Raw genomic sequence first — 22,584 nt, 5'->3', positions numbered from 1 at the left:
GTGGCAGAATTAGCAGTATTGAAGAACAAAAAGAAACAAGTGTTTGTGGGATTGATTTTATCATTTTATTTTGAAGCTAACGAACGCAGCTTTATTGTGAAAATGAAAAAGCATTTCTGGTATTGAGTTTTATTTTGAATTATGAGACAGATACGCTTCTGTAGTTAGGATTTGAATGACCAAAATAGTTTTTCAGTAGAAAAAATAAAAAAGTTACAAGTGAAGTTTAAGTAAAATAATTTCGAATGACAAAGTAATATGAGTGATATAATTCCACAACCATTTATATAAAAATAAGTCTGGGTCATTTTTCACTATTTGCAAAAAGAGTTATAGAACAGAACAAACAAATTTCCTTTATTGATCAGCCGTTTCTGAGCAACATCAAAATGAATTACAACAACCATCAGGACACTGTTTCCCACAATGTATTGTTTTGTAGTCGGTGGGCGGCTCATCGGCAGCCAGTGTTGCCAGATTGGGCGGTTTTCCGCCCAATTGGGCGGTTTTGGTTCTAAATTTGCGGGTAAAAATGGCTTTGGGCGGGTACGCATAATTTGGGCGGTTTTAGGGTCTGTTCGGCGGGTTTTTCCCCCTCATGAATATATAATAGCGGACTACGTTAGGCTGGGTGGCTGTTGAAGTCTTATGTTCTGAAGCTCCGTGAACTTTAAAGCTGACACCGCGGTCGCGTGTGGGCGGAGCTACGAGCTAACGTTATGGTCTGATCGCTGCATGTCTGTGTTTATCAGTGCATGGTGGACACGGAGAATATGGAGAGATCAGGTTTATTATTTTGAAGAGTTCTACTTGGTAATCATGTTTCCATGTTTGAGTTCATAAAATCATCCCAGACAAAGTCTCTGCTTCAACTCCCGCAGTGAAAGCTGCGTCTGAATCTGACGCCTGTGTCTCCATCTCTCTGACAGTTTGAAGCCAAAGCCCCTCCCCCAACTCTCCACCTGCTTTTCCTCTCTACCTGTTCACCTGTTCAAATCCTCTGCAGCTGTTTCCCCCGCGCTCCTCCAGTGTGTCCAACACAGAGAGCGCTAAATACGGTCATCATAGCAGCAGGTTGACACGGTAGTAGTCGGGGTGCTTTGACGCAAGCGCAGCACAAGGATGGAAGAGGTTATACATAGGTTATAGCGGGTTAAGAAAATGAATGGAAGAAGGCCGGTTCGCTGAAGAAATATTCAATACTGTACTCCTTTTATTAATAGTCTGAACTATCTTTGATTTTGAGAAATGTTTTATTTTGAAAAATCACCGCTTCGGGTACTTAATCAGTCCAGTAGGGGAAAAAAATCTACAAAAGCTGTGTATTCTTGTTTCTCCCAATTATAGATGGATAGATTGAAATGATTGTGCTTTTAGACAGGACAGGTAGTAGTGAAAAAGCCAGTCGAGTAATATCCCCTTTCTACATCTGTGATTTGTGAATGTGCAATTCAATTTTATATATTATTCAATTTTTTGCCCCCCCCCCGGTTGGGTGGTTTTTTGCAACTACCCCTGGCTGCAGCCTGCAGAACTGCACAACATAGTGGAATGCTGGAACGCTGAGGAATGTGTACACGCTGTGGAATGTTAACCCCGCCCACATTGAGCCTGTCTTCTTCTTTGGTTTTACAAGTTTCCATGTGCAATATGGCCACCTACCGGTTTTTAAGGAGTTTTTCCATACCGTGAAGGGGGGGGGGGGTCTAAGGGCAGGAATCTCAGTTTAGTTTAGTCTGTTTTGTTAAAGTTTAGTATTTGCCTAATGCATTCTTTGTATTCATGATCCCTTTTTCATTGTTTTTCATTGCGCTAAATAAAAAAAATATATTTAATTGAATTAGAGAATTTATACAGTGATTGCTGTCTTCTTATGCCTTTTACAAGTTTCCATGTACATGTATTAGGGAGTTAATAAATTTTGTCTGGCCTCACAGACTCAAAAAAATAACTCATTTGATGAACTCAATTTAATTGTTTTGTCCGGATTTCCATCCAATAAATATGAGTAACCCCACCTTAAAGAAAATTCTTCCATGTAACGAAATATAATTAATTTGTCGAACTCAATTTTATCAAGAAAGGCAAAGGAAAAAGATCATGCAACAAAAGTCTAAAGCCAAATTCGAACTCGGAACCTCTGTGTTATAAACCCACTAACTAATCCACTGAGCTAACACTCCGGTGCCAACATGAGGCCGAAATAGATTAAGAAATAGATTCCTTATTTCTATAAATGAGGCTCGTCGTGTATTGTCTTATTGGGACAAGCCGAGTTGAAACGATTAGATTAGATTTAGATTAGATTAGATTTGTTTATTAATCCCACGAATGGGAAATTTCCTTGTCACAGCAGCATGGAGTTTGGCACAAGTATGTACAGAACAGTAATGACAAGTTAGACAGACACACATTTGAAAGAATATATACAAAAGTAAGAGTGTTCTGATAAATAAACAGGGAAAGAGATGTGCAGGTATATAGAGGTCATCTGTATATACAGTTTTGTACAGTGAATAAAAAACAAAACTATGAAAAACTATTTACTTAGGCTGGTGTTGAACAGCCTGATAGCAGCTGGGATGAAGGACCTGCGATAGCGTTCCTTCTTGCATCGTGGGTGCAGCAGTCTGCCACTGAAGGAGCTGCTGAGGTCTGAAACAGTCTGGTACAGTGGGTGAGAGGGGTTGTCCATGATTGATGTCAGCTTGGCTAACATCCTCTTCTCACCCACCTCCTCGATGGAGTCCAAGGAGCAGTCCAGGACAGAGCCAGCCCGTCTGACCAGCTTGTTCAGTCTCTTCCTGTCTCTCTCCGAGCTTCCGCTGCTCCAGCAGACAACTGCATAAAGGATGGCTGAAGCCACTACAGAGTCATAAAAAGTTCTTAGCAGTGTCCTGCACACTCCAAAGGACCTCAGTCGTCTGAGCAGGTGGAGACGACTTTGGCCCTTCTTGTACAGGGCATTTGTGTTGTGTGTCCAGTCCAGTTTATTGTTTAGGTGAACACCCAGGTATTTATAGTCCTCCACGACCTCGATGTCCAAGCCCTGGATGTTCACCGGTGCAGTCAGATGTGGTTTCCTGCTGAAGTCGATCACCACCTCCTTCGTCTTGCTGGCGTTGATGTGCAGGTGGTTCAGAGCACACCAGTCCACAAAGTTGGTGATGACCTCCAGGTACTCCAGATCGTTTCCCTGAGATATCCGCCCGACAATGGCTGTATCATCAGAGAACTTTTGGAGGTGGCAGCTGTCGGTGTTGTGTGTGAAGTCCGATGTATACAGGGTGAAGAGGAAAGGAGAGAGCACAGTACCCTGTGGTACCCCAGTGCTGCAGACTACCACATCAGACACACAGCCATGAAGCCTCACATACTGCGGCCTGTTGGAGAGGTAGTCGATGGTCCATGCAGCCAGGCTACTGTTGACTCCAGCTCCTTCCAGCTTCCCCCTGAGCAGTGATGGTTTGATGGTGTTGAAAGCACTGGAGAAGTCAAAGAACATGACTCTCACAGTGCTACCAGTGTCATCTAGATGGGAAAAGCATCTGTGCAGCAGGTAGATGACAGCGTCTTCCACACCTATTCCTGGACGATAGGCGAACTGCAGCGGGTCCATGTTGTCATTCACCAGATGACGGAGGTGGTCCAGGATGATCCTCTCCATGGTCTTCATCAGATGAGAAGTTAGGACTACTGGCCTGAAGTGGTTCGGCTCACTGGGACGTGCAGTCTTGGGAACTGGGACTACGCAGGATGTTTTCCACAGGGTCGGAACTCTCTCCAGACTGATGCTCATGTTGAAGATGTTCAGGAAAACCCCACAGAGTTGATCTGCACAGTCCTTGAGGAGTCTGGAGCTGATGCCATCTGGGCCAGTAGTCTTCCTTGGTTTGATCTTTCTCAGCTCCCTCCTCACCTGGTTCGTGGTTATGGAGAAGTTGGAGGGGTGATGTGAAAGGAGCCCTGTTGTGTTGGGTGGGGGTTGGGGTGAATGGATCCCCCCAGCAGAGTGTGGTGGAAGAAGGTGTGTTTCTGATGGCAGTTCAGAGGTGTTCTCGGGGGTGGGGATGTTGTGGGGGGTTGAGGATAGGGGGTGGTTTATGGGTGCCGTTTGGTCAGGGCTGTGGGAGGTGGGGGAGGGGGCAGGAGCACAGTCAAATCTATTGAAGAACAGGTTAAGTTCATTGGCCCATCCACGGTTTCCCGCTTCCGGGCCCCTTCCGCTGTCCCTCCCGTGTCCAGAGATGGTTTTCAGGCCTCTCCAGACCTCTCTGGTGTTGTTTTCCTGGAGGCGCTCCTCCAGCTTCCTCCTGTAGCTGTCCTTACTCCTCCTCATCTCTCTCTTCAGCTCTTTCTGGATCCTCCTCAGCTCCTCTTTGTTTCCAGTCTTGAAAACCCTCTTCTTCTTCTCTTTCAGAAGAGTTTTTAATTCTGGGGTCACCCAGGGTTTGTTGTTGGAGAAGCACCGTACCTTCTTCATAGGTACGGTGTTGTCCACGCAGAAATTTATATAGTCTGTGATGCAGGTTGTCAGGCTGTCGATGTCCTCCCCGTGTGGCCTGCATAGCACATCCCAGTCCGTGGTGTCGAAACAGTCCCTCAGCGCCGCACTGGCCTCCTCTGTCCATCTCCTCACATACTTCCTGGTGGGTGGCTGTCTGTTTACCATGGGTATGTAGGCAGGGATCAGATGAACCAAGTTGTGGTCAGAACGACCCAGTGGGGGGAGGGGGGGAGGAGGTGTATGCATCCTTGGTGTTTGCGTACAGCAGGTCTAGTGTCCTATTGTCTCTGGTCTTGCAATTTACATACTGGGTGAATGTGGGGAGGGTGGAAGACAGGGAGGCGTGGTTAAAGTCCCCGGAGATCAGAAGCAGGGCCTGGGGGTGCGATGTCTGAAGCTCTGATACAACACTGTGTAGGAGCTCGCATGCTGCAGCAGCATCGGCAGAGGGCGGGATGTACGTTGTTATCGCGATGACTTGCGAGAACTCCCTCGGGAGGTAGTACGGCCGCATGCTAACAGCTAGCAGCTCAATGTCCCTGTTACAGAGCTGCTCCTTTACTCTGATGTGTCCTGGGTTACACCATCTGTTGTTTACAAACATGGCGATGCCCCCTCCTTCCTTCTTACCGCTCTCCTTTACCTTCCTGTCCGCTCTCACGGTCTGAAAACCATCCAATGAGACGTGCGAATCCGGCGTCAGTTCATTCAGCCACGTCTCCGTGAAGCACAAGATGCTACACTGCCGGTACTCCCTTTGCAGCCTGGTTAGCGCTGTCAGCTCTTCCATCTTATTGGGGAGAGATCTCACGTTCCCCATAATAACAGACCGCACGCATGGTTTGTACCGTCTGTTCTTTTCCCGACGCTTCACTCCAGCTCTGCAGCCCCGTCTCCTTCTCTGTAGTTCCACGGGGATCTCCGGTCGTTGTCCCGGGAGCACCTTTGTGTTGCACAGTGCTATCAGCTGATTCCGTGTGTAAACAATGGAGCCCTTGCTGAACGGGTCTCCGGATGCCGTATTTAACAGGCAAAGAATTAAAAGTACACATATTTCAAACCTCGCTATATGTACATCCATAGTAGTGAAAGTCCGACTGAGGTTGGTAGCACGAAAAAAAAAACACAAAAACACAGCGAAACTCTCGGAGCTACTGTGACAGGCTGCCGGCATGTCCGGCGCCAGAAAAAAAAGATTTCATGCCACAGTTTCGTTTTTTACGTGGAAAAAACTAACTAAAGTTTTCACTTTTGAAAAGTCGAAGGATTTGAAGGACTAATAGTCATACCAGGCATTACATTAGACGAAGGAGCTGAACATTTTAATAGTTCAATGGTTAAAATAGGTGAAGAATTGTAGCCGTGAGACGGCAAAAAGCATAAAGAGAAACAGGAAAACAGCATTCAACAGCATGCCCCTTACTTGAACTAAATTATTTTGGATCACAGTGATCCCTTGATTATCGCGGGGGTTACGTTCCAAATAGAACCCGTGATAAGCAAATCCCGTGAAGTAGAAACCTATATTTTTTTTACAATTATTATACAATGAAATACACTTTTATACATTGAAAAGAAAGAACAAACCATTTAACAGGCTAAATCAATTGTTTTTTTAACAAATAAAAGTACTTTAGAAACGTTTTTTCAACAAATAACTTCTGTAGTGTGCTGTCAAATAATAATTTCAATCATCGATAAGAACAGTAGGCTTTAAATTGCGGAGATTAGCCCCGCCCACCATGACCCGAGTGGATTAAACGGAAGAAAATTTAAAATGATTATGGAAAAAATAAAAAAGTACAGTGGGACAGATAGTGACTCCGGTCTTCTTTTTCACTGCTCTTCCTACTGAGCCGCTGCATCCTCTGCAGCGTTTTTTCCTTTTGAAGCCCGCGGTGCAGCTGCAGGTGTGTTTGTTCGGGAGAGGAACATAGTGATAGGCAGTTGTTGTCGCTCTTTTTTCTTCTTTGCTATAAGATCCTTATACACCGACATGCCCCCATCGATTATGTTGGCGAACTGTAATGAACGGCTCATCAAAGGGCCCCATTCTTGAGCTACTCGCTGTGTGACTTTTTAGCCAATCAGAATGCAGAACACAATGCACAATCCAAATCCGTGAAGTGGCGAAACCGTGAAAAGTAAACCGTGATATAGCGAGGGATCACTGTACTGGAGTTATAGGGAAAACTATTAATACATTTTGTGTTAGGTCAATTAAATGTAGATACATTCTTTTAAAATAAATATTTTTAAATAAAACAAACAAAATTTTATTGTGTTACATGAAAGAGGGACTTGAATCATTTTTTTGAGTGATACATAAAAAAAATTGCACCATTCAAATTTTCCTCCCCTCTGTTCTCTTTCTTCCTTATACAATTCACAATAACACAAAATGTGCTCCACTGATTCTTCCCCTTTCCTGCAATCACAACTGCTGTGACAAAGGTGAATCAAATGCACGGGCTCAGCGTGGGCGGGGTTAACATTCCACAGCGTGTTCACATTCCTCTGCGTTCCAGCATTCCACTACGTTGAGCCATTCTGCAGGCTGCAGCCAGGGCTTACTCGTTTTTTGCGGGGTCTGGCGGTTTTCTGATGACTGTTGGGCTGGAAAACTGTGACTCTATCTGGCAACACTGTCGGCAGCACAGTACCACATTTCCAACTGTGCTCGACTAGGTTGAGGCCTTGCTAAAGCCCCTTTCTCGTGATATTTTCACGTTGATAGACATGTGCCGTCGGAGCAAAAAAACTAACCGGCATACACCGCGCACCAGGCGATCTCAAACACACTCAATAGCTTCCTACTGATTTCCCATAATCCCTTTGTTTACACTCTACCTAACAACCCCAAGCTAACATTAGCGGTAAAACTGACACGGCGGCGATATTGCTGCTACCCAGCACCACAGTTTGGGGCCAAACAGAAGCTCAGAAAAAGAAAAGGACCACATTCATGGATCTATTTGCAAGTGGATGCAGTAAACATACCTATAACATGTAGCTGAAGCTGCGGGTTCCAGCTGCTATCCAGCAGTCTGCGCTGACGACAGAGCTCCTCCTCGTTCTGGACGATGGTTCCTTCAGCAGCAGAAAGTTGTTCTCTGACAGAACCTTCCTGAGGTTCTGAAGACATGGTTCCTGCTCCGATCTTCAGCTCCAACTCCCACAAACTCCGCCGTCCTCTTCACTGCAGCTCCGATCGATCATCTGCTAGTCTCACAATCACAGCAATCCACGTTGTCTTTCCGTTCAACAATTCTTCACTCATTTACGACACTTTGGAAAATGCTGAGACTTCCCACACGAACCACGTATCGTCCTTTCTGTCCAAACACCTTACAAACGTCCCAACAGAACACCACCGTCTCCCGAACAGAAGCTAATGCTGCTAACCCGCTAGCGCCACTGTTCTTCTGTGGTGTATTGGCGGTTAGCAATGAGTTGTATCGATAGAGGAGACATCACGTGATTCCTCATGGGAGAAGAGCACCGCCATCTTGGTGAGGTCAAGTTACTGCTGCAATGCATGCATGTGAACACATTTTTTGCAAAATGCCACTTCATTGTGCCGGTTTTAACTGCCAAAATTGGAGGAATTACTTCTTGAAGGAGAAAGAAATAAAATTTAACAGGTAAATACCATGTTTTGTTTGCTTTTATTGCTGCAGGGGCTTCATTAATAGTACACGTGTTTTTTTTAATAGTACACATGTTGACATGCATGAAGCTGCAGGGCTGTTTCTCAACACGCTGCATGATGTACGTATAATTTGCTGTCGACACAAATGTAAATTTTATTGTGTTAAACCTATATACAGAATTCTAGGACTAGGCTAATATAGTTATATAGATTTATACATTTCTGACTCAGTGACTGAACTTTTCTTGCAGGTTTCCAATGGATTCAGACTTAAAGAAAAAGTGGGCCTTAGCAATAAAAAGACTTAACCCAGATGGATCACTGTGGTACCAACTAGCAATATAGTCTGGCTATGTTCAAACCATTTGTGGAAACAAATTTTTAAAAAGACTGGCCAGACTGGTGACTGTTGCATAAAACCCGGCCCCATACCATATGTGTTACACTAAATTGATCACTAACACGAATCAGTAAATCTATGTTTTTTTTTGTTTGTTTGTTTTTTTTGTGTTGACTTATTATTGATTTATTATTATTATTATTTAATTAATATTGATTTGTTGTTATCATTTATTATTGATTTATTATTATTTATAATTGATTCATTATTATTATTATTATTAACTTAATATTTAAATATTGTTATTATTTATTATTATTGACTCATAATTTATATATTGTTATTATTTGTTATTATTATTGACTTATTGTTGGGCTTTTATAAATTACATGTCAAATAGGTGTAAAACTTCTAAATGTTTAAAAATTATTTTTAAGTCTTTCAACTATGCATTTTTCATTCACGTCTGAGCTGTTAAGGCTGCCTGTTTGTCTCATTTAACATCAACAAATGATGTTTATATATAAATTATATACATTTGTATTATATATTTATATATATATGTATGAAGATATAGACATATGAATATATATATAAATTACATAAAAGCTACTTAGATGCCACCATAGGCTACAGAAATCAAACCTCACCAAGATGGCGTCGCGCTCCGCCACTGTCGGCCAGCTTCCCAAGCGGGCGTGTCTCTAGCAATATAACTCATTAGTGGCTAACAAACAACGTCATGATGCATTAGCACCACCAGCTAAATGTTCCATCTTCCTACTAACACCGTTGACGTCAGTCCCTTTCTTTCCAGTATCCCTGTTTTTCTCAGAAATTCAATCAAATGTCTGCCACTCGATTGTATTCTAATAATATTTGACTATAAATAATGAGATACATCTGGTTAAACATGATTAAACTGAAGCTAAAAGTCTTTTTTTTAAAAGTCAAGACACAAAAAGAAGAAACAGGAGTGCAAGAGCAAGTGATAACAATCAAATTGTCAGAAATAAACTGTTTGTAAGTTAAATCACAGACCATGGTGAACACCAACTAAAACAAAAGAAAACCTTTAATAAAGAACCATCAAAAATAAAAACATTAATCCCACATTTTAATAGTAAATACACGAATTCTCAATAAACAACTAGAAAGCACGTCTTACTTTGCTTACTTATTTTGAAAATCCGCCCACAGAAGCAGAAAAACCTCTTTACTTAGAATAGAAAATGAAACCATTTAGATGTGAGCAAACATTTCTAAACTAAAGAAGTACATGTTCAGTAGGGTTCTTAGACAGAGGGGAACAAGAGACGGACATTTTTGCAGCAAGGGAGGCTGACAATGAAACAGGAGAGACAGATTTGAGGGTGTGAAAGGTTATCTTGCACTTGATTTTGGGTGAAGGCAGAGGAAATTCAATGTCCAGACTTATGGCTAGGTTGTCAAATGAATGAAGGTTTTGACTGGAAAGATTATGAACTGAGATTGCAGTTTTGCGGATGAGTTCTAAGATGTGACCATGGAAATGAGTGGAGAAATCGACATCTTGAATGATGTTGAAAGACTGCAGTAAACCTAAGAAATCTGAAGGAGATTTAGAGCGTGAGTCATTCATTTGAAAATTAAACTTAGCGATAAGTTGCGATAAGTCCAGCGATAAGTCTTTGATAAATTCATTTAAGATGACAGCTTTTTTTGTTGAGACGGCGGGAGTTGAGAAGACACATTGACAGAACGCTGCTTTGTGATTGGCTGAGAGTGGTGAGGTAGAGAACGCAGATTCCTTTGCCTTTTGTTGTGGTGGCATACTGAAGAAATCTGACATGAGCAGAGAGATAGCATATTGTTTGGGGATGCTAAATTGGAAGACCCGCTGTGTCGAGGACAGCAATATGGAACAGTTTCACGAGAAGCGGTTGGCACTGTTTCCAACAGAGAGCAGAGGTATGGCTGCAGAAACATGTTCTGGCGGCTGGAGCTAGCACTGGGCTGGCGCTAGCTATGGAAGAGGGTGGATTAACCAGACCTTATAAAATAACGACAGTCTGTGGAGAAGTTGCCCAGATAAAGAGAAGTGAGACAGCAGGATAAATCCCCAGCGAAGGAGGCATAGCAGCCGTAAAGTCCAAGAGGGTCAGGGGAAGGATGGCTAAGGAAGCAAATTTTCTGAAGCTAACTCACTGAAGTTAGGAGCAGGTTAACCGGCCAGGCACGAAGATATTGCCCTGGGCTGTGTACACTGGAATGGATTGATCCCAGGAAACACAATCCATACGGGTTGAGGCGTGCAGATGGCATCAGTGAGGGAGTGTCCCAATCCACGAAGGGAAAAGCGGGAGGGCTATAAAAGGTGAGTCGAGCTGAGATCAGAAGCTTAGACATTGCAAGTTTTGACAAATGCTTAGACAAAACTATGAAAAGTTTCTTAATTTTCCACAAAGTAGGCTGCCAAAGAGTGGTAAAAGACTTAGATCCAGCAAAACAGTTCAATTCAGATTAGGAGCGGCAGTCAGTGTGCGCCAGCATCCGCCATTTTGGTTCAATAGTCTGATGCTCCAGCTTCAATTGACTGGTTGATCAAGCACAGTAATGTCATGGTCCCTGAAGTAGACTTGGGTAACTTTATAAGGGAAAGAAACTGTCACATCCTGGTGGAATTGAAGTGAAATTGAAATCCCCACACAGCTTGCCCTCAAAGGGGAACACAAGGTGCTTTAGAATCTACTTTCTACTGACTCAGACTGAGACCCTTTAAAGGCTCAGAAGAACCTTTGTAAGAATTTGGGGTTAAATAGCAGATTAGGGTCAAACCCTAACCAAAACGTATATCACAGTTTACAAGGGAAATGATTCTCTCCTGTGTGAGTTCTCATGTGTGCATAGAGATGAGATATATGTCTAAAACTTTTATTACATTCTTCACAAGAAAAAGGCTTCTCGCCTGTATGACTTCTCATATGTGCTTTCAGACTAGATATGTGACTAAAACTTTTGTCACATTCTTCACAAGAAAAAGGCCTCTCTCCTTTGTGAGTTCTCATGTGTTTTTTGAGATCATATTTCTCACTAAAACTTCTATTACATTCCTCACAGGAAAAAGGCTTCTCTCCTGTGTGAGTTCTCATGTGTTTTTTAAGATTTGATGAATCACTAAAACTAGTTTTACATTCTTTACAGGCAAAAGGCTTTTCCCCTGTATGGGTTCTCATGTGTGTTTTCAGATTACCTATGTGACTAAAACTTTTATCACATTCTGTACACGGAAAAGGCTTTTCTCCTGTGTGAGTTCTCATGTGTCTTTTAAGATGAGATATGTGACTAAAACTTGTATTACATTCCTTACAAGTAAAAGGCTTCTCTCCTGTGTGAGTTCTCATGTGTGTTTTGAGATTAGATATTCGACTAAAACTTTTGTCACATTCTTTACAAGAAAAAGGCTTTTCTCCTGTGTGAGTTCTCATGTGTGTTTTGAGATTAGATATTCGACTAAAACCTCTGTCACATTCCTTACAAGAAAAATACTTCTCTCCTGTGTGAGTTATCATGTGTGATTGGAGATTAGTCAATTTACTAAAACTTTTCGTACATACTTTACAGGCAAAAGCTTTCCCTTTTTTATGGATTCTCATGTGAAATCTGAATTTAGACAAGTGACCAAAACTTTTGCCACATTCTTTACAGATTCTTTGGATCTTCTGCTCTATGTTCTGTTGGTCTAATGCTTCATCTGTAATTGAATTGGATTTTTCATCCTGACTATCAGTTACATTATAAAACAGCAGATTGTTTAGATCTGGTTCACTGTTCTCATTTTCTTCATAGGTAAGAATCTCCATCAACGTTTCAGTTTCCTGTTTAAAATCCTCTGGTTCCTCTTTAATCTGTTGAGGTTCAGGTCCTCCTCCTTTCTCATTCTGTGGAGGTTCCTCAGGTTCCTCTTTAATCTGTTGAGGTTCAGGTCCTCCTCCTTTCTCATTCTGTGGAGGTTCCTCAGGTTCCTCTTTAATCTGTGGAGGTTCTGGTTCCTCCGGTTCTCCTTTAATCTGTGGAGGTTCTGGTTCCTCCGGTTCTCCTTTAATCTGTGGAGGTTCTGGTTCTTCCTGTTCCCCTCTGATATTCCTGTGCTGGTTGCAGAAATCCTTTTCAGTCACATAATGCTGCGGGACGACTGCAAGGACACAAACACAGGAAGGTGTCTTCTTATACATTGTATTTTCAAGCACCAATAAATTACAAAAAATCCCTGTGAAAAGATCCACTTTTTAAAAATTGTAATTTTAAAAAATGTATCTCCTTAGATCTTGTTCAAAGTTACCACAGTAAGAAGTGATTTGGGTCTTTCAGTCTTCTATGAGTCTAACACCTAATCAATCAAGTGAAACACTAAACCTCTTGACCTATGAATTTATTCATGAAATAAAAAAACTCCTGTTTTTGCATTTAAGTAGAAGGTAAATTAAGTTAAAATAGTAAAATTGACTATAGCACATAAAACAGACAGTTTTATGTTTAATGCAAATTTGCAACATCAGTTATCTATAGGAAAAAAACTCCTATCTCCAGTATGAAGAGACTTCTTTATTTAACAGTTATTTTCAACATTTTCACTCTAATAACTGATAAAACTAATAAATCCCCATTATAAACAAACAAAAAAAAAACGCACAAACAAATATCAGTCTTGGTGTCCTTCCATTGCAGAAAGTGTGCATTGCTGCAGTCTATTTATGGAAAACAAAAAAGCAGATGCTGTGGTTGTGTAGGCACAGACAAATGTTGCACTTTCAAAAATGGCGACTCAGCATAAAAAGCAATCTTTGTAGACATCAACCGTGTTCTGTCTCTAACCTTTCTTAAAAAGTAACTAATACTTCTAAAAGGTTCCTATGTTGAAAGTATCCACCAGTGTTGGATTAGTACAAATGGTATTATGGTTGCATTTTGAGAAGTGTCAAGGAATTTATACACATACTTCCCACACCAACACAATGTACACATGTTACACAAGGGGGTGATGTTCATTGATCATCTGTCCCTTACACCAGTGGTCTCCAACCCCCAGGCCACAGACCTGTACCGGTTCTTGAGTTACAGGTACGTGCGCCCTATGCTGAGATTATAGAGCGCAGTTTCAGTTTTCCTGCTGGAGGTCCTGGGTCGATAAGCCATAGTACAACATCATCTGCAAAGAGCAGAAAGAGAATACTGTGGTCCCCAAACCAGATCCCTCTGGCCCTGGGCTGCAACTAGATAAAGACTATGAAAAAGATTCTGCCCAAAAAGTCTATGAACAAAACTGGTAATATGAACAAAATTGGTGATAAAGGGCAGCCCTGCCCGAGTCCAACATGCACTGGCAACATGTCTAAATGACTGCCGGCTAAGCAAACAAAGTTCCTGCTCTGGTCATACAGAAACCAGACAGCTCTTATTCAGGCTCCCATTCTCTCTATCCCTGTTCCTCTGCAGGTACCCCTGGGTGCACACTGGGTTGCTGACCCTTAATCCCCACACAAACACTAAGCATAACTTACAAGGCCTCATTACAATAAAAATGCAAAGAGGGAATTGCATTTGCATTTTCACATCCACCCTGCAAAATCTGTAGCAAAATTCAATACCAGTGAGTATTAGCAGAGGGGAGGCGGGGCGATGGCGCCACTGCTTTCTCCGTGTGTCTGACACATCAGGAGCAGACTGTGTTAGCGGCAGAGAAGAATGCTTTGTGATGGTTGTGAACTTCTGATGAGTTTCCACAGCTTCTCAGGACTACATAGCAGCATGTCCGCCTTCTGCGGTCCTCCTCCTGACGCACCGCGGACAAGCTTTTGTTCTTCGGACCGCCAGCTGCCTTCGCATAGCGGAGCGTGAAGCTCCGATGATCGAAGGCGGAAATGCTGCTGCGATCTGAGAAACCATCATATGAATTTGTGTTTCCAGAACAAAATAAAGACTCATGTAATTCCCACATATTTACAAATGTATTTGCGGCTTTGTGCCGAATTTGCTGTTTGATGACAGCTGGAGCCCCATCAACAGATAGCAGATTTCACAATGCTAAACGTTTGCTGGTTGGACAAAAAACACTCACTCAGCGCAAAGCTGCAGGAGACTATCTTCATAATGTGCTTTTATTACAGTTATGATTATATTTAAGGGCCTGCTCTGTTCGATCATATGTTTTCAAATCTGTGCGGTCAGACGACGCTGAAGTTGGCTTGCGATTCACAGTTTCTAATTGGCGAGGGCACTAAAGGAACATTCTGCTGCATTTTTCACATTAAGATCACCGAAAACCGGGTCCTGTTCACAAACCGCTGGACCTGGACTGCACAAACCTGGATTCCTGGATCTTAATGCGAAAAATGCAGCAGAATGTTACTTTAGTGCCCTCCCAAATCAGAAGCTGTGAATCGCAAGCCAACTTCAGAGGCCGGACACACGGAGAAAGCAGTGATGTCATCGCCCCGCCTCCTCGCTGGAAATGCTTTTAAGAAATGATTATTGAGACAATGTTCACAGGGTGGATGTGAAAATGCAAATGCAATCCCCTCTTTGCTTTTTCGTTTTAATTATGACACACAATAAATGGTTTTAAGTAGAAAATGAAAAAGCATTTGAAGTATTGCTATTTCATTTTGAGTCATTTGATGCAGCTACATTTTGAAAATGAAAAAGCATTTCTGTTAATCCATTTTAATTGTCAAATTAGACATTTCTAAATGAATTTTTCTACACATTTACTTTATGAAAATGAAATGTCAAATACCATTTTCATTATCATTTTAATTAAGTGACAGAATAAGCAGTGTTGAAGAAGAAAATAAAAAAGCATTTTGGTGGTGTAACAGGACTAGTAACAAGGATTTGTTCAAAGTCACTATTTAACCTCATAGTTGACAACTGTAACTGTGCCGTCACTATGACTGATAATAGTACAAATATGCAATTAAGGAGTTCTGAGATGGTGCATTTCATTTTTTGTAATATTTAGAACAGTTTAGACGTTTTAATGTGTAAAATGGGGGGTGGGGGCTCCCAACTAATTTCTATGCACTGCCGTAAATCATTGCATACGGTGGCATGACATTTTAATAGCACGGCTGGGTGAACTACGGCTCAAATTACCGCAGTAATAAACATGTTAAAGCAAAGTGAATATTGTATTTTGCACAGTGTGGAGTTTTGTTTTTGGTATTTTGTATGTGCAATATTTGTTAATAAAGTTTATTAAAAAAACATGCTCACTAAAAAAAAAAAAAAAAAAAAAAAAAAAAACATGTTTAACAATATCGGAGTTATGATCTAGCCATGCAGTTTTGAGCGAGATAGCAGCTCAGAAACGAAGACGTACATGGATCTATTTGTCTGCTTGTGGATGCAGTAAACATACCTGCAACATGGAGTTGAAGCTGCGGGTTCCAGCTGACATGATCCTGCAGTCTGCGATGACGACAGAGCTCCTGCTCGTACTGGACGATGGTTCCTTCACAGAGTCTGAAGATTTCTTCAGCTGCAGCAGCTAGTCGCTCGCTGATCAACTCTCTCAGAGGCTGAAGGGAAGGCATGGTTGCTGCAGCTGCTCCGAATCTTCAGCTCCAACTCCCACAAACACCGCCGTCCTCTTCACTGCAGCTCCGATCATCTGCTAGTCTCACAATCACAGCAATCCACGTTGTCTTTCCGTTCAACACTTCTTCACTCATTTACGACACTTTGGAAAATGCTGAGAGTTCCCACACGAACCACGTATCGTCCTTTCTGTCCAAAAAACCTCACAAACGCCCCAACAAAACACTACCGTCCTCTGAATACAAGCTAACACTGCCAACCTGCTAGCATTTTGTGTCTTCTTCTGTGGTTTATTTGTGGTTTGTAATCAGCTTTGTGGTGCATTAGCGCCACCAGTTGGTCTGGAGTGAAAATGTTGCTGACGTCTAGCGTCCAGCGCCTCGTGCTGTAGTTCTTAGTTTTGCAATCGGCTAACAGCGTAACCGTGCGTTAGCGCCACCACCTGGTCTAGAGTAACATTACACGTCAGTCATAATCTTCCCAGTAGTCCAGTTACTTAAAAACTCAATCACATTTCTGTGACTCGATTAATTACTTTAATAACTACATTTGCCTCTACATTAACATACATCTCTTTAAAATGATTAAAGTACAATACAAAAAGAAGAAACAGGAAGGTGAATTTAAAATAAATTCAAATTTTTAAAAATAAAACTAATAAAAGAGCAATAAATAGATAAATAAATAAATAAATAGAGAAATTATCAGTAAACAACGTGAAAAATAAAACAAAGTTTTACAAATGAGTTAATGTACAACCTTTAAATGTAACTTGGAGTCAGTTTATGCAGCTTCCAACAGGTCCAAAGGAACAATGAAATCTGCGAGCAGAAATCTCAGTGTGAGGGAGGAGGAGCTATCACCTGGAATCAAACCAGCAACATTTCTTCAGTGTGACGACCGCTCCACCACAGAAAGCTGCAGACTTCTGTGGTCCATTTCCATCCTCTGGATGAAGGTGAGAAGAAGCAGCTCTGAGAACAAACAAGAAAGACATGTTGTGAGTCCATCACAGGGTTTGGTCCAAAGCTCTCTCACCTCCTCCACCTTCCTCTTTGAGGCAGGAGAAGCTCCTCCTATTCTTCAGCTGGATGATGCTTTTGTCCATTTACAGCTGGACAGTGACATCATCACAGACCATGTGGCCTAATGGACAAGGCGTCTGACTTCGGATCAGAAGATTGAGGGTTCGAGTCCCTTCATGGTTAGAGACAGACAGGATTATTGGGAAATGGTTAAATCCCTTGTGAGCAAAATATAACAAAACATCAGTTGAGTTTCTACAGATTAAAGTTGAATTTATCAAACTATTAAGAATATGTCAAATCAATCTGTTTGGACTTTTTATTGTTTTAAATAAGGAAAGAGTTTTCTGATGTTTTTAGCTTTGAAACGTCCGTTAAAAAGGAAAAGGTTCAAACAGAGTAGATCAAATCTATGACCTTTGACCTGAGAGAACAAACTTCCATCTTGACTGAATAGAAGAATTAACCTGAACAGTTGGGAGTCCATGAATGCAACACATCAGGGGCCCGGTGCTTGGTCCGGCACTGACACATTCATGGTCATGAAGTAGACCCTTCCCCTTTTAACACCAAAAAAGAAGCAAACCCGTCAAATTAAAAGCACAACAACTGCAGCAACACACGTGGACGTCCTTTTGAAGGTTCTAAACAAAAATGACTAGACACATTTTTTTTTATATTCCTCCCAAAAAGTTTTTGAACAAGTGATTGAAGAAGAAGAAAGAGGAAGAACATCACACCAGATATAAAATGAATAAACTATGTCATTAAAAAATAATGGAGTGCTACTCTTAATTCATTTTTGGGGTATTTCTATGCTCTATAATATTTTGATTTAAACTTTTTTTTTTTAAATGAGACTTTTTAGGGCTGCATAGTGGTTAGCACTTTCATTTCACAGCGAGCAGTCCCTGGTTCAAATCCCTGCTGGAGCCTTTCTGAGTTGACATGTTCTCCTTGTTCATGTGTGGATTATCTCTTAGTTTCCTTCCACAGTCCAAAAACATGCTTCATAGGTTAACTGCTGTCTTTAAATTGTCACCAAGTGTGCATGTGAGTGAGTGTGTGGCCCTGCAACACACTGTAGGTAAGTAACTGGGATAGGCTCCAGCAACAGTTTAAGCAGGTTATGGATGGATGGATGAGGAAACTTTTCTATGGATTTTTCCCCTTTGATAATGAATTTACAATTATTTCCCTTTATTTATATTGACTACAGTTTAATATTTATCCCTCCTGCTATGTTCATTTCTGACAAACAGCACTGATGTTCCCGGTCAAATTGTCTTAAGTTAACCAAAATTTCACAAACCAAAAAGTCCAAAGAAAACAAAAATTGTTGTTTATATCTCATCAACTTTTTTAGTAACTATATCAGACTACATTTAGTTTGATGCTGCACAAAGTTCATTGAGGATAATCTGCTCGTTTAAGAACCAAAAAGTTGAATTCATAATAATAATATAATATGGTGAAACAAAGGAATAAAAAACAAAACAGAAAAAAAAAAACATGGACATCTTCAGGCTTCAAACACAGCAAAGAACAGTGACACCTGGTGGAGAATGGAAGCCATAGCAACCTGTTCAAAGTTTCAATCTTTGTCAACAAAAGTGGATTCAAAACCACAGTTTGGTCATTCTACTGTGCTGACATTTTGCTTTGGTTCCTTGAGTGATTGATTATGAATGGACTGTTGATAGGACAGGACAAAGGAAAAGTCTTACTGAGGCTGATCAATTACACGCCTTGAGTGTGTTTGCCGTCAAAATAAAAGCTGGTCAGTGGCCTCAGCAATGAACACTTCTGCCTCAAAAAATGACAAAAACCAGAACTGGAATTTGAATCACTTTTAGCTGAAATGTGATCCAGAAAAGGTTTGTAAAAATGACATTTAAATGAGTAACTGACAGACCCACATGTTTGCGCTCTGATCTCTTAATGCCTGGAGAACTTAGTTATTGATCGATCCGTGTGCCAAACACAGTGAAGCAGGTCACATCCTCTTGGGTTTCAAAGAACATCTCTGGCTCAAGATGGAACGGCTTCACCTGCCAGCACAGAAAGCTCCGCCCCTTCCTCATCCCAAGCAGAGAGCATAGATGGTTGGACGCATCACCAACAACGATGAGTCCGACTACAGGCAGGAGGTGGAACATCTGGAGAGCTGGTGCAGAGTCAACAACCTCTGCATCAATGGGAAGAAGACCAAGGAGCTGATCGTGGATTTCAGGAAGGACAGATGCCCCCCTCCCCCCATTCACATAGGAGGGGACTTGGTGGAAGTGGTTTCCAGCTTCAGGTATCTGGGTGTGCACATCTCCAGCGACCTCACCTGGAGCACCAACACCTCCTGCCTGGTCAAAAAGGCACATCAGCACCTCTATTTCCAGAGGAGGCTCAAGCGAGCTGGGATGGGAATCTCAGTCCTGACCTCCTTCTACAGGTGTGTGGTGGAGAGCGTCATGACCTCCTGCATCACGGTGTGGCACGGCAGCTGCTCTGCAGCAGAGAGGAAAGCTCTGCACCAAGTGACCAAAGCTGCACAGAGGACTGTGGGCTGCAGCCTGCCGTCCACCACCGACATCTATACAACCAGATGCAGGAAACGAGCCTCCCGCATCCTGAAAGACCCCACTCACCCCTCACACCCTCTGTTCTCCCTGCTCCCCTCAGGCAGGAGACTGAGGAGCATGAAGAGCAGGACCACCAGACTGAGGAACAGTTTCTTTCCTGAAGCAGTCAGACTGCTGAACTCCGGTTGATCACTGCACCCCCCCACCACCACCACCCTCTCTATGGACAACAAGCTAATTCCCAAGTGCAATATCACAGGGCTGTGCAATACTTAACATAATATACTGTGCAATTTGAAAAATACTTCTGTGCAATACTCATCAGGAACCACACCGTAACAGACTGATATCACATTGATTTTATATTTATTTATGTCTGAATGTAAACGGCTGGCCCATGACCAGAGAGCCTAATTTCGTTTTATCCTGATAAAATGACAATAAAGTCTTCCTGATTCCTGATTCCTAGATGAAGGACGCAGGTTGACGAACATCTGATCAAATTGTTTCTTGAAATCTGATACAATAAAGTGAAGGAAGACCAGAAAAGCTCAGTGTTTCTGTTTTGTGCGTCATGAACATCTTGGTTTGGAAAATCTTCAAATTCTGGTGTCGGTTTGATGTTTAGGTCCAGATTCTGGTTGATATTGGAGGCTCCTGTCACTTTGAAGCATCAGCAGAAAGTTTATCAGTATGTGTGAAGCTCCTTTATCTGAAGGTGTGTCTAGAAGATCCTGCTGGGTTTACTTTGACTCAAGCCGTTCCTCCCAAAAGTCCCACAGACACAACCAGAAAGATTTGGATTCTGATGGATTCTTAGCTTCACGTCCTCCTCCTCCTCCTGTCAGTCCTGCTCATTTTAGCTTCTCATTTTCCACTTGATAAAGCAGCGCAAAGTTGGAACCGAAGAGAAAAAGTTTGGAAGAAAAAAAACTGTCGGCAGCTGCTTCTGCCCCAGCTTCCTCTGCTTCTTGGCTCCCATCTTTGCAGCTGGCAGAGCGCTCAGCTGCTCTTCGCCCTCCTCTTCCTCTGGAACCTTCAGCACACGTCATGAAGGCCTCTGCGCCTTTTCCCAAAGTAAATTCCCTTTTTCCAGAAACCGCTGTTTCCGTCTCAGTCCAACATTTCCTGTCAGCTTTGTGTTTTTAAGAGGATAAAGGGATTCTGAGCAGAAAGCAGACAAACGGACTTGGAAAGATCCAGAATCTGCAGGGAGAGGATTCCAACCATCCAATCCAAGCCAAGCCAAAGCTGGACTGCAGTTCAGGAGCGCCTCCTACAGGACAAAACGGAGAAATGACGTCCAAAACGCTGCTTTCTGAACAGATGCTCCATGTCCACGACAGGCTGAGTCTGGACTGAAAGCAGCAACAGGGAGGAGATGGTAGACCTTCATCAGAAAACAGGTTTCTGGTGGAGTTTGAAGACATCAGTCACAGTGGTGGTGAGGAGGAGGAGGAGCCAAGACTTCCGAAGATGGAGGAGCAGCAGGAGGAGGTTCTTTATTGAAGGAGAGCAGAAGACCAGCTTGCCAGTGGTTTGGTGATTGGGTAGTTGGTTTGGATGATCATTTGGAGTCGTGTCACTGAGGTCAGGTCTTAGTGAAATCCTCTGCTGTCGTTGCTTTTCCTCTCCCAAAGCCTGGAGCTCTGTAAAGATTCCTGAACATTAAAGAATCAAAGCAGCAGCAGAGAAGACTGGGAGTTTCTTTCAAACACTACTTCTGTCTGTGTGTGCCGTCCTTCACGTGTCCTAATGCAATAATGTCCATTTTTACTGACTGATCCAGCTGGGAAGTCCTCCACACATTCATCAAACTATTGCTGAAACTGGTAGAACTGAGTTTGAACTTCGACTTTTTTGAAATCTTTGACTGATGGATGTCTTCTTTGACCATGATGTCTGCTTGTAGGACTGGTTCTTTATAAAAGTTCTATGTGTCATATTTTTTTTTTAATTTCATTATTCCACTATTTTAAAGATGTTTAAAACAAAATTGGTTTCTTATTTCATCAATAGTTGCCACGGTGGCACAGTTATGGTGGCCCAGAAGGGTCACAACACAACACAACAACCCAACCTAGAAGAACACACTACAATTCATCACAACACTAAAAAAATTAACTTACAACACGAAACAATCAACTCACAACACAAAACAACATCTCGCAGAACAATAACTCACAACACAATAACTCACAACACAACACTTTAACTCAAAACGGAAGTATACATACAACAGAAGTTGCTCTGCTTTTATTCTGAAATTTATACTGGACAAAGACATCAGTAATCACGTCTCCATTCAGGGTTCATGAGATCGTCCAAAGATTCTCCCGCTGCTCCTCTCCTACACCGTGTGAGAGCTGTCTGTCTGTCAAGGGGGAACATAAAAGCTAAATAAATATTAGAGGTCTTTTTCTTATTATTGTCGCTTTAAAGTAAGTCAAATAACAGTTCGATAAAGTTTGAAAGATCTTCACGGATTCAGACTTCCTTAACTCTTCTGATAAACGTTCAAATGTGACAGAAAGTATCTCAATCATCTTGTATCAACACATAGAGAGAACTACAAATGTATTTCTAAAGAAAAAAGATTTTTTTTTTTTTGCTTTTCAATGAGAATTGTTCTCCTCGAGCTGTAAATCCAGACACGGCAGCAAGACGGCTGCAAAGGGACCGTCAACAAAGTGTAAACTCGGAGAAAACACCATTCTGTAAAAATCAATAATCTCTCAAAAATGAATAAATGTCTACATTTATATGAGCTGGTAATGAAGACTTACCAGTAGGTTCATGCTACAATCAATATTTTGTGAGAATGTCCATTTTTATTTTATTTTATTATATATATTTTTTCAAAATTTTAATAGAGATAAGAATCATTATAAAGGCGCTCAATAGTT

The 22,584-nt window shown here is 41.8% G+C and overlaps 4 protein-coding genes and 1 non-coding gene across 6 annotated transcripts in view; 2 read left to right on the top strand and 3 right to left on the bottom strand.

Annotated features, from left to right (window-relative positions):
- LOC101169588 (gastrula zinc finger protein XlCGF57.1) overlaps positions 1-7,959 on the bottom strand; it is a 30,742-nt gene extending 22,783 nt beyond the window's left edge. Inside the window, exon 1 of the mRNA XM_023962479.1 lies at positions 7,508-7,959. Coding sequence (XP_023818247.1) covers positions 7,508-7,652 — 145 coding nt within the window. The 5' untranslated portion in view covers positions 7,653-7,959. The remainder of the gene's footprint in view (positions 1-7,507) is intronic.
- LOC101169839 (NLR family CARD domain-containing protein 3) overlaps positions 1-22,584 on the bottom strand; it is a 1,010,604-nt gene that overhangs the window by 82,075 nt on the left and 905,945 nt on the right. The window lies entirely within an intron of this gene.
- LOC105355408 (NACHT, LRR and PYD domains-containing protein 12-like) overlaps positions 1-22,584 on the top strand; it is a 768,227-nt gene that overhangs the window by 153,453 nt on the left and 592,190 nt on the right. The window lies entirely within an intron of this gene.
- LOC105355388 (zinc finger protein OZF-like) lies at positions 9,557-16,363 on the bottom strand. The gene is made up of 2 exons (XM_011482340.3): positions 15,899-16,363; positions 9,557-12,673 (listed from the first exon to the last, which is right to left on the bottom strand). Exons 1-2 carry the CDS (start codon positions 16,071-16,073, stop codon positions 11,334-11,336), a joined length of 1,515 nt encoding a protein of 504 aa, XP_011480642.1. The 5' UTR covers positions 16,074-16,363; the 3' UTR covers positions 9,557-11,333.
- On the top strand, positions 17,213-17,285 carry trnar-ucg. The gene has a single exon. It is a non-coding gene; the product is annotated as a tRNA-Arg (tRNA).

Source organism: Oryzias latipes, chromosome 2, assembly GCF_002234675.1.
Source record: "Oryzias latipes chromosome 2, ASM223467v1".
Classification (NCBI taxonomy): domain Eukaryota; kingdom Metazoa; phylum Chordata; class Actinopteri; order Beloniformes; family Adrianichthyidae; genus Oryzias; species Oryzias latipes.
This window is presented reverse-complemented; position numbering and strand designations above follow the sequence as displayed.